Raw genomic sequence first — 15152 nt, 5'->3', positions numbered from 1 at the left:
TTAGACTTACGGTACCTAATTTACATACTGTGCAGACGATAATAAACTCAACTTACTAGCCTAAAATCTCCGTAGCGTGTTGCCAGGCGGCAGAAAGCATATATATAATTATAATAAAGTTACAATAAATTAAGTTAATATATAATTATATATACAGTACCTAATTTATATATAATTAATATATAATTATATGTACAGTACCTAATTTATATATAATTTATATATAATACTAAACAGACGATAGCAAACTCAATTTAGCCGCTCCGTAGCGTGGCGCAGGGTCGGAGGAAAGTAGTTCGGCTGCTCATCCACTATTGGTCCAGACTCTATCAATCTTGTTGCGAAACGACGTTATAGGAGGTACGTTATACGAAAGTTGCTACAATTTTTTCGCTACGTTATAGGAATTGTCGTTATAGGAACGTACGTTATAGGGGGGTCGACTGTATGTTAATTCCTTTTTATGTTGGAAGACTACTTAATTCTTCCAATATAATAAAAAGGAATTAACATACATTACACATATTAACACATTCCAAAAATTTAAACCACTAAAATATACACAAACCTTAGACTGGCCTTGCAGACAGACAGATAATAAAACACTCACCTATCTGCAAGGCCAGTTTAAGGTTTGTGTATATATTTTACATTTTCACTTTATTGTTAGAAGATTGAACTGAAACTGCTTTTAAATTATAGCAAGTTTTTACAAAGAAATATTTATTCATGTTTGATAATTGTTAAAAGATACAATTAAAAAATTGGAGATAAAGGGACAGACAGCTTCATAATCTTCTTGTCTCATATTCCCAAAGAGAACTGTCAAGAATATATCCAAAACATACTCAATAAGCCCAATCACAAATCAAAAAGTTTAAACCAACAAACTATTATCATGAAGAAAATAAGATAAAGCAAAACCTGAAGTACTAGATTTGAAATTTTATATTTCAAAATAATTAACAGCTTAAACTATGTGATTCCATTTCAAAACCATATTAGTCAAGATTGGCTGATGAAATTCCCAACAGTTCTCATGACTGATCATTAAAAAAGTCACACTGAATTAACTAAGTTGTGAAAGGTGAATTTAGTTAGTAATTTAACATTTCAATATGTAACTCTAAAGAATTTTAATACTTTCTCTCTTCTTACAACCATTGTTTTTATCAAACTGTAAAAAGTTTTGCAATGAAGATTGGATGATATTATTTTAAACAAATTGCAAAAATGAGAGAGGAGTTCAATGCATAAATCTGTGCTAGATTTGTTTTCCATTATTTCAGTAACAAACAAAAACTTATCAGAAATTTAAGTAAATCAAGAATTTATTTAATCAATTAATGATTAACCTTTTTGGCTTATTCAATTGTAAGGAATATCAAAATTAATTTTTTTCAATATGGTCCATATGATTAAAACTCACTAACCTTATGTGGACCTTGCATTTAATTGCAAAAACTGTTACAAACGTTTTTGGTCTACACATAGGACCTTCCTTACATAATTTCTCTAAAAAATTCAATCTCTCTGATGATTCCAGCTTGGAATACATAAAAGATTGAAATTTGAATACATCAGAATCTTCTATGCATTTCAAGCTGACATGCTAGCATTGGAGAGATTTGAATTTTAGGAAAATCTACCTGAGGAAGGTCCTAGGTGAAGACTGAAAACGTTCATAACAGTTTTTGAAATTAAATGCAAGGTCCACATAAAGTAGTGAGTTTTATTTATATTAATTAATGTCTTGCTGTTAGAAGATTACTTTACATGATCCATAAATAAGAAGGTAAAAATGAAATAGCAAACAACAGTTCTCCAAGAAACAAGAATTCTAATTTTGTTTAACTGATCCTTATGATTCTTAATATTCTTTAAAATGATTTATTTGTAAATATTTTTAAACAAATGTTGACATTTTTATAGTAATTTATAGTCTATATTCATAAGTCTATGCGATTAGTTTCTTTTTTTATATTTATTATCAACTTGCCTCCATAGAGGTTTTGTTTTGAGCTATCATTTTTACACATTTTTCTCCCGATGTTTGGTAAGTCTTACTTACTAGAAAGCAAGGCTTATCCAATAATTCTAGTTAAGTTTCTGATCTAATTAAATCACTTAGCTAAATTCATACATATTCTAAGAATTGTTGTTTCCCAGATTTAATGACTATCTGTCATCAGAATGATGCTATAGATTCTATTGATGGTTTTGCAAGGTTACTACAAGAACTTGTATTATTTATGTTAATTTATTTTAGTTAAATTTATTCTTTATTTTATAATTAAGTTTTACTTAGATTAATTTTAAATAGTATTTGATATTTACAAGAATTTCTGTAGATGAAGCTGACCAAAAAAGACCAAAAGTACAATATAATAATACATGTAATAAAACATTTTACTACCTGTAAAAAGCAGGTTGATTTTCTATTTTTGCAATATGATACCAAGAATTTTGTAATTTAAAGATAAGCGACATTTACATTCCATTCAAAAATTAAGCTATTACATTTTAATAATAAAATAATTGTATTGCATGATATTATTTGTAAAGATCTGTATTTCATTGATTTTTTTTAAAGAATAAAATTTTTTTCTTTAAAGAAAAAATATTTTAATTTAGAAACATTACTATTAAATGACTTATATAATTCTCTCTAAAATTACTTAAAAATACATAATTTCATGAAATCTACTCAATAAACTGGCATACAAACATACATAGCACCTGTGCTAATATGCTACAAGCATGCTAATGACAGTTGCACCTATTTACATGCTTTCCTGCCTGCCTGTCTGCCTCTCACTTACATGTTTATAGTTACTTTACTTAACAATGACACAAATTATCAAAAATTACCCCAGAATAAACATGGTATAAAAATCAGTTTCTTGATATAAGATGCAATGAACAAAAACATATTTTTAAGTTATCTGTACTTCTTTCTCCAATAAAAACAGTTTTCCTAAATCAATAAAGCAGACAGTAATTTATTGATTGCATTTAAAAATGTTTGGCAATTTTATGTAAATAAATAGTTATTTTTTACATCTATCAATCTGTTTGTAAGTTTTTCTGCTAAATTAAAAATTCATTCTCAACTTTCATTGTCGAAACACAAAATAAAAACATAAAACAATATAAGTTACAAGTTCAATTTTTTATTAAATTTCTGGTATATTAATTTAAAAAACAACAATCAACTACTGGTTAATATCAATAATAAAAGCTCCACTATGTCACTAAACCAATAAACTCACAAAAGAACCACTCATTTTAGAAAATGAACATTTTCATCCTAAAAATGTCTTTTTAAAAATAAACAAAAATATTTGCTTTCCAAAGTCAATGGTTCTTTTGCTGGTTTTATGACGTAGTGGAACTTTATTATTAAATTAATCCAAAAAATATCAAAAGATATATTTAGAAAAAGCAGTTTGTTTAAACTTAAGATTTAACAAATGTAAATAATAAATATGACATGCTACATTGTTAATTAAATATGAGTACATAATTTATTAGTGAGATAACAGATACATATTGAAATAAGCGTGATAGAAATAGAAAAAATAACAATAAAAATTTAGTAGTAAAAAGAAAATTGAGTGTAAAGGAGTAGCAGTATAGCATAAACAACTTAGAATTTTCTCTGGGACCTCATACTTTTATAAGGCAGTAGATGCTAAGTTAAATAAAAACTTAGTATCTGTTTATTTCAATATGTAACAACTATCATGAAATTAATGCAACAATAATATCAAAATAATTTCTTTGCATATAAATAAATTATGTATCTACTTACTCCCATTAAAACAAGAGCTTCAGCTCTTGCTTCATCAGTTTGTGGAAGATGTAAGTTCATTTCATCACCATCAAAATCTGCATTGTAGGGTGTACAAACACATTCATTGAAACGAAATGTTCTATGAGGCATAACTTGTGCCTGAAAAAATAAATTGAAAAGGTAATTGGATGAAAATGAAGTGTTATATTTTTTGAAATACAGTGGACTCTACTTATTGTAATTACTTTTGGATTCACCTAAACTGATAACAATAATCAAATTGATAACATTAAGCAGAGTAAGTAAATAAAACAACAACTGAAGGAAATTCTGATTTCATTGACTCTAATATTAAAAAGATATGTTAAAAAAAAGGACAGTTTTAAAATTTATCATCATAACTATTATTATTATTGTTCTTAATTAACATATAATTTATTCAGTATTATTTGTCTGTTACCAATTTCAATAACAGCTAGTGTAATGCCAACAATTTAAATTACTGTACTGTGAGCAAATAATGATCAAAATTAATAATGTTTAAAACACTGGTTAAGACTGATAACAATTGTATGTTCTCAGCCATATGTTCACGCTGCATGAAATAGCATAAAAAAAGAACTTAAAAAGACCTATTCATCTAAAGGCAATGATAAAAATAAACAAATTCTGATTAGAATAAATAAACTTTATAGTCTATTAATCCATTGTAATAGAATCTGTTAATTTCAATAACAATAACTAAATAACATTATTATCTAAGATTACAATAAGCAGAATCTACAGTATTCATTTTTCATTGTAAATAAAAAGAAAATTTGTGGTAACACAAATTTATTTACTTTTTGAGCAACTAACACTATTTATTATGATGACACTATAAATGGAATATTTTATTGAAAAAAATTTCAAAAATAAATTTTACTAAAAACTATATACTTGCAATGCAATATTTTAATTCACTTATTTATTTAAACTTGTTAAATTCAAAGTTAATAACAAAGCGTTTTAATATGATAATAAAACAAATTTATCTTTACAGAAATGAAAGTCATTAACTGTTACTTATTTAATCTTATAAAAATCTAGAAAAAAGACAATTTAGAACAAGATTAAATACACTGTTCTAGCATCCTGGACAAATGTGTGATCTATTATGAGCAATAAATATACAATTATTAAACTAATTACAAATAAGTAGATGTTAAACTTTTAAACATTGTTATTTTGTTGAATAGACTAATTAAAGTTCATGAACTCTTACATTTTAAAAATGTTTTTAAGTTGAAAACTTTTCTACAAATTTGCCAATAATTTCTAATGAACTTCAAAACAAAAAAGGATATATGAGTTTTGCATGACCAATTAGTTTTTCAATAAAACTAACCTCAAGAATTAACAAAAATTCTATGATTATTCAAGAGTAATCATTAAACAAAGAATAAAAATAACCCCATGCCTTCTGTTATACATTTCCAAAAAATTTCATCATCAGAGAATCTCTTCAATACTTAGTTTATACACCAGAATTAATGAAACACAAAACTATAATACATATATTTATAACTNAATAAAAAATTATTATTATTATTATTATTATATAACTATGAAAGAAATTATAGATTATACAACTGCTTCACAATTACCTCAATAATTAATATAAATATGATATTAAACAACACTCTTGTGAAAATCAGATAAACAAATACAATAAGATCTCAAATTATGTAATCCTACTATCACACTGTAGACATGAATGATAGAATGTGCTACATTAACAGTTTCCCTATACGAGGGTAATCCCAAAAGTAAGGTCTCCTATTTTTTAAAAAATACAAAGAAACGTTTATTTTCAATAATGTTACATCATTTTAAAGCTTGAACATTTATCTATTTTCTATATAATTGCCATTTCAGTTGATGCATTTTTGTAGGTGCAGTGACCATTTTTGTATACCCATGTCAATCCAGCTCGCCACCATGTCACGTTAAACCAATTGAAATTCATTGCCAATTGATGGAAGTGTATGACGAGTCATGAATGGATGTCAAAAACATCTGCAAGTGGTGTAGGGAGTTTGCAGCTGGTCATACTGAAATTCACAACGAAGAAAGAAGTGAGAGATCATCAATTTCCAATGAGACAGTCATGAAGGTTGAGCAAACGATGCGTGAAAATTGGTGGATCACTCTGGACAATTTCTGTATTTTGATTCCTGAGGTAGCCATTCATAAGATTTTAACAGAAAAGTTGCAATATCAGAAGGTGTGTGCAAAATGGGTCCCACGACATGGACATATAAAAACTGCCACTGTGTCTACAAAAATGCATCAACCAAAATGGTAATTATGTAGAATAATAAATAAATGTTCAAGCTTTAAAATGATGTAAACATTATTGAAAATAAATGTTTCTTTGTATTTCTAAATAAATAGGAAACCTTACTTTTGGGATTACTCTTGTATAAAATTTAACATGAATAAAATACACCTTTAACAATCCAGCAAATAAATTATTTTAGTAACAGTCAAAAACGTTTTTATACTTTTAGACCGTTTTTTTAATGATCATGCGAACACATTAGCTAACGCATGGCAGTCTTTTTATGAGAATTAATGTTTTTTAAGGGACATTGTTTATTTTAATTTAATTTTATTTTATTAAGTGACATTTTCAACTTAGTTTATATTATTTTATCGACAACAACTACATTTTCCATTATTTATTTTATCTTGGAATTCTTATTTTCATATTTACATTCTATTTTAATGTTCTATTTTATATTAACTGAAGAGCTTTAAAAAATGGTCAAAAACATTTTTATATTACTAAAATAATTTATTTGCTGGATTGTTAAAGTTGTGTTTTATTCATATTATGGTTATCCAGTATGTACATTACATGTAAATAAAATTTAACACAAATAAAATATAATCAGTTTAGATAAGCTAAAATTAAAAACAAATAAAGGTTTTTGTGGAAAGGGCTTAATTCTTGAAAGGTTCTTGAAAACATAAGATGAAGAAAGCAAGGAAGGAAGGAAGAAAACTGAACAGTTAAATAAAAATAGCTTTATATAACTGGATTGCTGTATAGAGAAGAAATAGCTGGTTCAAACAGCTGAAAAGAGAGAATTGTTATATTTAATTTAGCTTCAGTTCCACAATTCCATGTTTAAGTTTTAGTTTTTAAGTAAAATTCTTGGTGTGAATTAAAATAAAACTTTGTTAAGTAAAGTTTTGTCATCTTATCAGTGACCATGTGAATACATCTAAAACTGTACATCAAGAGAATTGAAAAATGTTCAATGAATTAAATAAAAGGAAATCATAATTACTGATGAAATATGGTATAATGCAAGAGAAATCTTCCATTCTGGCATTACACTGTATTGAAAATAACATGTTAATGTTTATGTTAGTAGCAAATTTATAATATCAGAATTGTTTTCCCATATTATAATTATAATTAATAAATCAACTATTCATACTTAATATTCAATTTTCATTTTTTGGCTATCTTTATATTTCTGTTTCAATAAAAATTTCAAAAAGACTTCTGCAAATAAATTGAAAATAGTGCCATCTTTCAAGATCCGACAGATTCCAATGATGATAACAGCACAAAGATTTGACAAGGTGGCCTATTGAGTAGGAACAAGAGAATTCAAGTTTTCACACATTGGAACATGTTTTCTGGAAAAATTCAGTTAGTGAACATTCTGGACAAGTTGAGACATGTATGCCAACCAAGGTAAACCCGAAGGAGAGTCCAGCTCTGGATTAATCTGCCAACAAATCTAAAAATTAGATATAAGGCAATGTAACCATTAGAAGAACAGAAACAAGCCTGGACTAAGAATGTGTTGTTAGAAGCAAGCAAGAAGTATTGCTGTATATATTGTAAATAGTTGTCAAATATATGGTCTTAATCTGAGTTCAAGGATTCATAATATGGTTTTTCTGATGAACCACAAATTCAGAAATGGGATGGCATAGTTGAAAATTTACTTGGGATTTGAGGATTTGTTGGAGATTCAAAATCTATCTCTAATAAATAAATTATACAAGTAATCAAACTCATGAACAAAGCTGTTTTTATTAAAATTGCCATATAAAAGTTCAAACTTAAAAGAAAGTGCTTTATTAGCTTGTTATAAAGCTCATCTTCAGATTATCACATTAAAACAGTATCTTACTAATCATATTCAAATGCAGATGCAGAATTTAAATTTTTTTAACAAATATAATCAAACTTGAGAATAATATTTCACTGTAAAGTGAAAACAAATTCAACTGATTAACAAAAACAAAAGCTAAAAAACAGCTTAAAAATATAAACTAAATATATGTATTTTTCATAATACATTTCACAATTGTTTGTGTTTGATTACTAATTAATGTATATACATACTTTTTAATAAACAATCTCTAAATTGCTATATTAATCATTGTTTCTTATATTGATTAAAATTCAAGCTTCTCTTAAAATTCACATATTCTTGGCTAAAATAACAGAAAACAAAAAATTTTAAAATGATTATATAATACAATGATAAAATTTAATAGCAGCAGTGATATGGAATATTAATCACTCAACCCTCTCTTTGCCTTTTACATAAAATCTAAGATCAAAATTTATTTACTTTCAACATTCTACATTGGAGATTTAACATTTAAAAATAATAGATTTGTTTAACAGAGTAGAATTTAATGTAATGATGCAACTGAGACTAAACTTGAGATTAATTTTAATAAATAAAATAGGAATAAATAATCTTAACTAAAGAAAGCAAATGTATTATGTCCTGCCCATATCATAAACTCATATTTATGATATATATTCCATATCATAAGCTAAATATTTATTATACTGAAATCACACGAAGAAATAAACGAAATAATATCATTGAATACAAGATAGATATCTAAATGCTAATTCACAAACTAAATTTGCAAAAATGATTTTGCTACATTATTATCTACAAGAACCTGTTCAAGAAAGTTCAAATTTGTAAAAGTATAATAATTGTTTGATAAAGTTAATCTGAACTGCAACTATTAAAAACCAGATAAAATAAATTTCTTAAAAGTAGAGAAAATATATGTAATCATACTTTAATAAAATTATCATTATTTTTTTTTACAAATATTTATATAAAATAAATAATAATTTCACTAAAAATGTGAAGTCAACATAAAAGAATTAAATCAGAAAAGCAGTATCTGAAAAACATAAAGCAAGTCCTAATTAAAGATTCATATTAATTCAACACCAAAATTTTCTCTTTGTTGTAAAGTACTTTCAATAAAGAATTCTCAATATCTCCCTGTCATATAAATAACTTAATGAGCTTTTTACTGAAATAATAATTTGATATGTCTATATGTATGAAAAATATACACACAATACATTTGCTTAGCTATTTTCATTTATTATAACAGCAGAATGTAAATTTCAAAGTATTGTCAAAGTGAAAAAATTCCTAATTCCATATTTTTTTTTTTATACTGAACAAATAAGTAATGATAACTAATGTTTAATTACATAAAATAAAAGACAAAGGTATGTTCTGTAGTTTTTATCTTTGCTGATTTAAAATCTACAATGGAATTATTTCAGATGTTTCCTCTTTAACCATAATTATCTTGATAACAAGAAAATGTGACTTAGTGATTTGTTAAATTGGGCCCTTCAATTGGATTTTAATTTATTAGTTTAATTTACTTATAATAAAACAAACAATAAATTTCTTACTTTCCAAATTGCAGGTGGAGGCAATTCAATTTCAGTAGTAATATCTGTTCCTGCTAAAATAGTTGATATAATTTGGCTTGCTTTTGTTCTATCAAAAAATGTATCTTTCTGCGTCATAAGATAAGAACCTGAAATGTTTAAATAAGAACACATAAGAAACAACATTAATTTTTTAGACTTCAATTTTTTTTAATAATAATTTTATTATTTATTGTATTTTCAAAGTTTCCTCTGAAGAGTCAATGCATATCCTCTATGAGTGATTTTCTTTTCTAGCAGATTTTAATTTTCTTTTCAAGCCCAATGTACTTCATCAGTTTTCTTTGAAAAAAGATTTCATATTTCTTTAAAGAGACTAGATTTATGAAATTGTAATGTTAAGAATGCACAACAAATTTCTTTTGGTAAATAGAACCTAGTTTCAACTCTCCTTCCAATTATCAACTGCCAAAGAACTTTTTAAAATGAAATTTCAATTCTGAAATTGTTTAGTAGTATTGTAAATTTTACAAGATATAATTTTTAAAATTTATTATTAAAAACTTCAATGCTGAATATGAAATACATATGTCTCAGAAATATTTTTATGTGATTATTTCTAAGATAAAACAATTTGTAATATTTTTACAATCAATATTATAAATGAAAATACAGTAATACCTCGACTTACGCTACCCTGATTTACGTGATTTTCAAATCTCGTCGATTCATCTTTTGTTTGAGCGCCATGCAGCTCTTGATTACTCAGTCCCCCCACACTATTGTTCAGCTTACATGTTCAGACGTGTTGTGCGGAATCGACACATAGCTACAATTTATTTTGTGTTATTTATTTCTGTGTTTGTTATATCTATGGAGACTTGAGAGATTATTATAGATGATTATAATGATGTGATTACAAGTAATATATGTAAATAATCCCAATTTTTCTATTTTTTGTATTATTTTTCATTCCTTATATCATATAATTCATAGCTGATTATATAACTTTAAACAATTCAATTACATAATTAATTAAAAAGTTGAAATAACAAAATATAGTGAAATGTTTAATCCTGTTAATCAAATTACTAATTATAAACATGAAGAATATAGTGATATTTAACACTGTATTATAAACAGAAGAGTACTGACACTAAAAAATTTTTAAGGAGTCCAACAGATTGTTTTTATTCAAGAATTAAACATTTTTTGGGCAATCAGCTCCAATAATCAGATTCTACTGTCAGACAGATTACACATGACAGATGATCTTGCTTATTTTTCACATTATGTTTAATTTATGCAACAAAACAATATTATTTAAAATATTATTGTAATAAAATTATTATATCCCTGACATGTATAGTATTATAAACTTGAATTCAAGCTTTTTTGTGTGTAATTTATACCAACCGATAGTAAAGTATCCTATTCAACCCTTGAGAGATATTTAGCAGTCTAAATGCAACTAAACTTGGTATGGCAACATTTCAGGACGTGCAAAAGACATTCAAAACACTCCACTATGTTTTACCACTGCAAGCAACAAACATTTGTATAAGGCACTCGTGTTTTGCAGAGACCTCAGCGATGCAGGAGATACTGCTCAATGTGGTCTTATTGATTTTATTCTTATAGTATAAATTCACTAATCCGACCTCTAAAAAGTAGCCGATAATCTAAATTCTGTGGTGATAATCCGGCACCCTAATAAATATTCCGTCAGTCGGAATTTGTTTAGACACGTGATGCGCTAATGACCCAGGCAATAGCACGTTCATTAATACTTTTGCAGATTTTTCAATCCATTTTTGCACAGTATAGTCATGTTTAAAGAGCGCTTAAACTAATCGAAAGCATACAGCGGTAGCTGTTAAAATGTACAGCAAAGTCTGCAACGTTCAAATCTCTCTCATATAACCGTATCGAATTTTCAAAAACACAAAAACGCCCGATAATCTGGAGTCTAGACCCGTAGTTGCCGGATTAACGAACTTCCATTGTATATTTTTTTATAAATTTTGGAGAGGGATGGTCCCGACATTTGAGATTGATCACCATTATTCTATCAGACATTCTAAACCAGTGTTTCTCCTTTTGGATCCTTTTGAGTTTAATATTTTTCTGTGGTCCCCATAATAAATAGCTCAAGGAAAAATTTTTAAATAAACACTTTTTAATTCCATCGCTTTTTAAAATATTATAAAATAAATTTTTAATTAAAATAATTAAATCATGTTTGTTATGAACTACATACAAATGTACTTAATACATTCATTTTAAAAATAAAACATGTAATAAATTGACATTTAGCCTACTTTATTCACCTCGGTTTATGTTCATATCATTGTTGCCAGACATGTGACAACTAAAATATGTAGAATTAATCATAAGTTTTCGTGTAAATTTAATAGATTTGGATTGATTTAAATTCAAACCCTTAAATATTTCGACTCAATGAAAAATGGACTTAAAAGGTCCGGTCAAAATCACTTTCATAATAAATGGTTCTTATTTGAGTTGTCAAATGTACGATTTTGCATTGCAATCGGCATTAAATTACACGAAATCACGTAACTTTCAACCTTCAAACTCAAAACTTCCATAAAATTAGATACACTTTGAAAATTCCAATAAAAAATATACATGTTTATTTACATAAACTTTTATGCAAATACATTCATTCAAACATAATGAAAATAGCTATAATTTATCAAATATTTGAGATTTTTGTAAATGTAAGAGAAAATTAAATTTAGAAGCGAAAATTTAAAAAGCTTTGTCCCAAAAACATAGTTTCAGACACTCAAAATTAAAAAAAAACAAGCAAAAACAAATTAATACCTTAACAACCTGCGGCGGTCGGCAACACTGCGCCTGACCACCGTCCCCAACCGGCGTGACGTCAGAGGTCGAGGTTGACACTTTTTGGGTCGACGTGTTTAGACGTTCGTCTCGTGCTCTCCAACCCTTGTCTACAGGGCCGCCATAAGCGGTCGTGCAAGGCGTGCACCGCACGCGGGCGGCACGTCCAGGGGGCGGCAAAGAGCCTTTCTGGCAAGCTCAGCATAGGTAATCGTAGTTAAACAGGGGCGGAATAATCGGTATTGCACACGGGCGTTCAAACAGCTAGAGGCGCCCCTGCTTGTCTACATGATCGGCGTTGTTCTAACCATCTGTACATAGAGTTGTAATTATCGGAAATAAACTAGTGAAAACGACATTCGGATCCTTCCTTCAATCCTAGAATATCTAACTCGACTCCACGACAACTCCGTTCGTGGATGAGATCGGATTGAGCGATCTAACCGATTTCGACTATTTAGAGGAACCAGTAACGGTCCCCTCAAACCAATTTGCTTGTCATTTTTGTTAATCACTTTAAAAATACAATTTGGCATTGATTTGATCAAGTACACAGAGAATTCCATTGAAATTTCATTCCATTTCTGCCGTATACCTTCTTTCAGATCTTCCAGAGATGAATACTTCTTTTCATGAGCATAAACTGATCTTGCCAAGATAGTGTACGTATTTTCCACCTGATTCAAGCCTGAAAAACAAAGCAAGCCAATCTAAAACTGGAAGTCGGTTACTTAAAAACCACTCGAAAGTGGTTTTTGCAGTGTCCACAGCTGCATTATCTTGTCGAAAATAAAGATGTGAGTCCTTCAGATTTTCAATAAAAGTAGTAAATGCTCTTCTAATAAATGTTGATTATCTACTGTTTTTGTGCGGCAGTTAATGAAGGCAATTGATGTTTTTACCTCTCTTGAGAGTTCTGGTCAAACCATCAATGATCCACTACCATACTGTCCTACCAATAGTAAGCCCAACCATCAAGATCGTCTAAATTATTTTTTTTCCATCAGACTATATAATACTTTTCCATATTTCAGTCCAGTTCATTCTTTCTTTAATTGATGCTTTTTGTCATAGTTTTTTGTTGCTAGTAATGAAGTGCAGCATGCTTTTGTACAGTTGTTTTTCTTCTTTTTCTCAGATGTTAATATGGAGATTTTAGCTCATATGGGCTCTTTCTCCGACAGACATATGATCGCTATGCGACCGAAGAGCCAGCCGTATCCGAACAGCCTATACGCGCGCGCGGGAAATAATGCCTTCCGGGAGGACTTTTATGGGGAACTAGCCTTCTATTCAGACGGTATTAGCAAGGAGAAAACCCGGAAAACTCCAAGCAGCCAGCCTGTCCGATTGCGGCGCGAACCCACGACCGAACTTCCCAGTGTTTAGAGTCTGGTCACCGCTATGAGCGGCAACGGAGACCACTCGCCCACTGGTGGGTCCCAGTGTTTAGGGTCTGGTCACCGCTATGAGCGGCAACGGAGACCACTCGCCCACTGGTGGGAGCCAGTTGTTTTTTATCAATTAGATTTTTTTCTTCTGGCGGCCATTTGTTGCCGTGCAAAAGGCAGTCTCTGTAGAAGGTCTCGCGGTTCTCGCTGTACAAGGAACAGTGAAACAGAAAGTGGTAGATATTGTCTTCACAGTTGTCAGTATGANTTGAAATATCAACACCTGATCTCAATTAAATTTGTTCAATTGTCGTGTTATTACTTAAAATCTGCTTTATTACCCAACCCCTTCAGGGCTGCAATTTGAAAAAATTGTAAACCTATAAATTCCCATTGTTGTCCGTCCGTCTGGCTGTCCTTCCTTAATCTCGAGAACGGAGTTAGATAAGTGAAAGACGAGATAGATATGGAAAGAGTAAAAGAAGAAGGCCCAGATTAACTATATGCGAACTTTTGATACAAATACAAGCCGAAGATCACGTTATTTTAATTTAACTCAAAACGTTTCCCTTGAAAAGAATTAGATAATCAGCATGGCTATTGCTAACAGGAAAAGTATGATGTCTAGGGACAAGACACTACTAAAATTGAGAGTATTGTGACAATGTTACAATCAATAAATACATCATCTAGATTACATTCCTTGGCGATGAAAAGATGATGTTTCTCTTTTTTCAAAATTTGTTAAAGTCTATATTTTCCCCATTTTGTTTGCACTTCAGCAAGCAAAATTTGCATTTGAGATTTTACCTTCCTAAGAAGTAAATCATATGCAATTAGTAGCAGGCTTATACTGTACTTGCAATTTAAATACAGTATAAATATATTCCATCCAATTAGCAAAACGTTAATATTTAACTTTTCATAATTTGTTGTTTCCATAAATTTTGATTACTAGCAAATCTATTGAAAAATCAAGGAAATGTTTTTAAATTCAAAATACTAGATTTAATATCAAACACCATCATCATCATCATCTCTAAAATGTAATTCATCTTGTTTATAATTTCCCAATATTAATAGAAAATTATCCAACAATCAAATTTTGTAATTACTTTGTTTCACTTATTATAAATGATATAAAAGTAAATACAGTTAACCAAATGTCAATGCTAAATTAACTTTTGGGCTAGAACTTGGCTAATTAATATAATTTGAACTAACAATAGACAACTACGATGTATTTCTTTCATAACTAAAAAGTATCTTTTCGGTACAAAATATTACAGAAACTTGCAAATGTTGTACAATTTGAAGAAATTTGGCGTTATGGCTTCCAATGGAATAAGGTTCTACATTT

The 15152-nt window shown here is 28.6% G+C and overlaps 1 protein-coding gene across 1 annotated transcript in view; it reads right to left on the bottom strand.

Moving 5' to 3' along the window:
- Nucleotides 1–9671, bottom strand: part of LOC111625146 (DNA-directed RNA polymerase III subunit RPC1-like) — a 68801-nt gene extending 59130 nt beyond the window's left edge. The window contains 2 exon segments of the mRNA XM_023368191.1: nucleotides 3788–3955; nucleotides 9555–9671. Of these exon segments, the coding sequence (XP_023223959.1) occupies nucleotides 3788–3955; nucleotides 9555–9671 (285 nt within the window).
- Between the last annotated feature and the right edge of the window lie 5481 nt (nucleotides 9672–15152).

The sequence above is a fragment of the Centruroides sculpturatus genome, unplaced genomic scaffold, assembly GCF_000671375.1.
Source record: "Centruroides sculpturatus isolate CEXI.00-Female unplaced genomic scaffold, Cexi_2.0 scaffold384, whole genome shotgun sequence".
Lineage (NCBI taxonomy): Eukaryota > Metazoa > Arthropoda > Arachnida > Scorpiones > Buthidae > Centruroides > Centruroides sculpturatus.
This window is presented reverse-complemented; position numbering and strand designations above follow the sequence as displayed.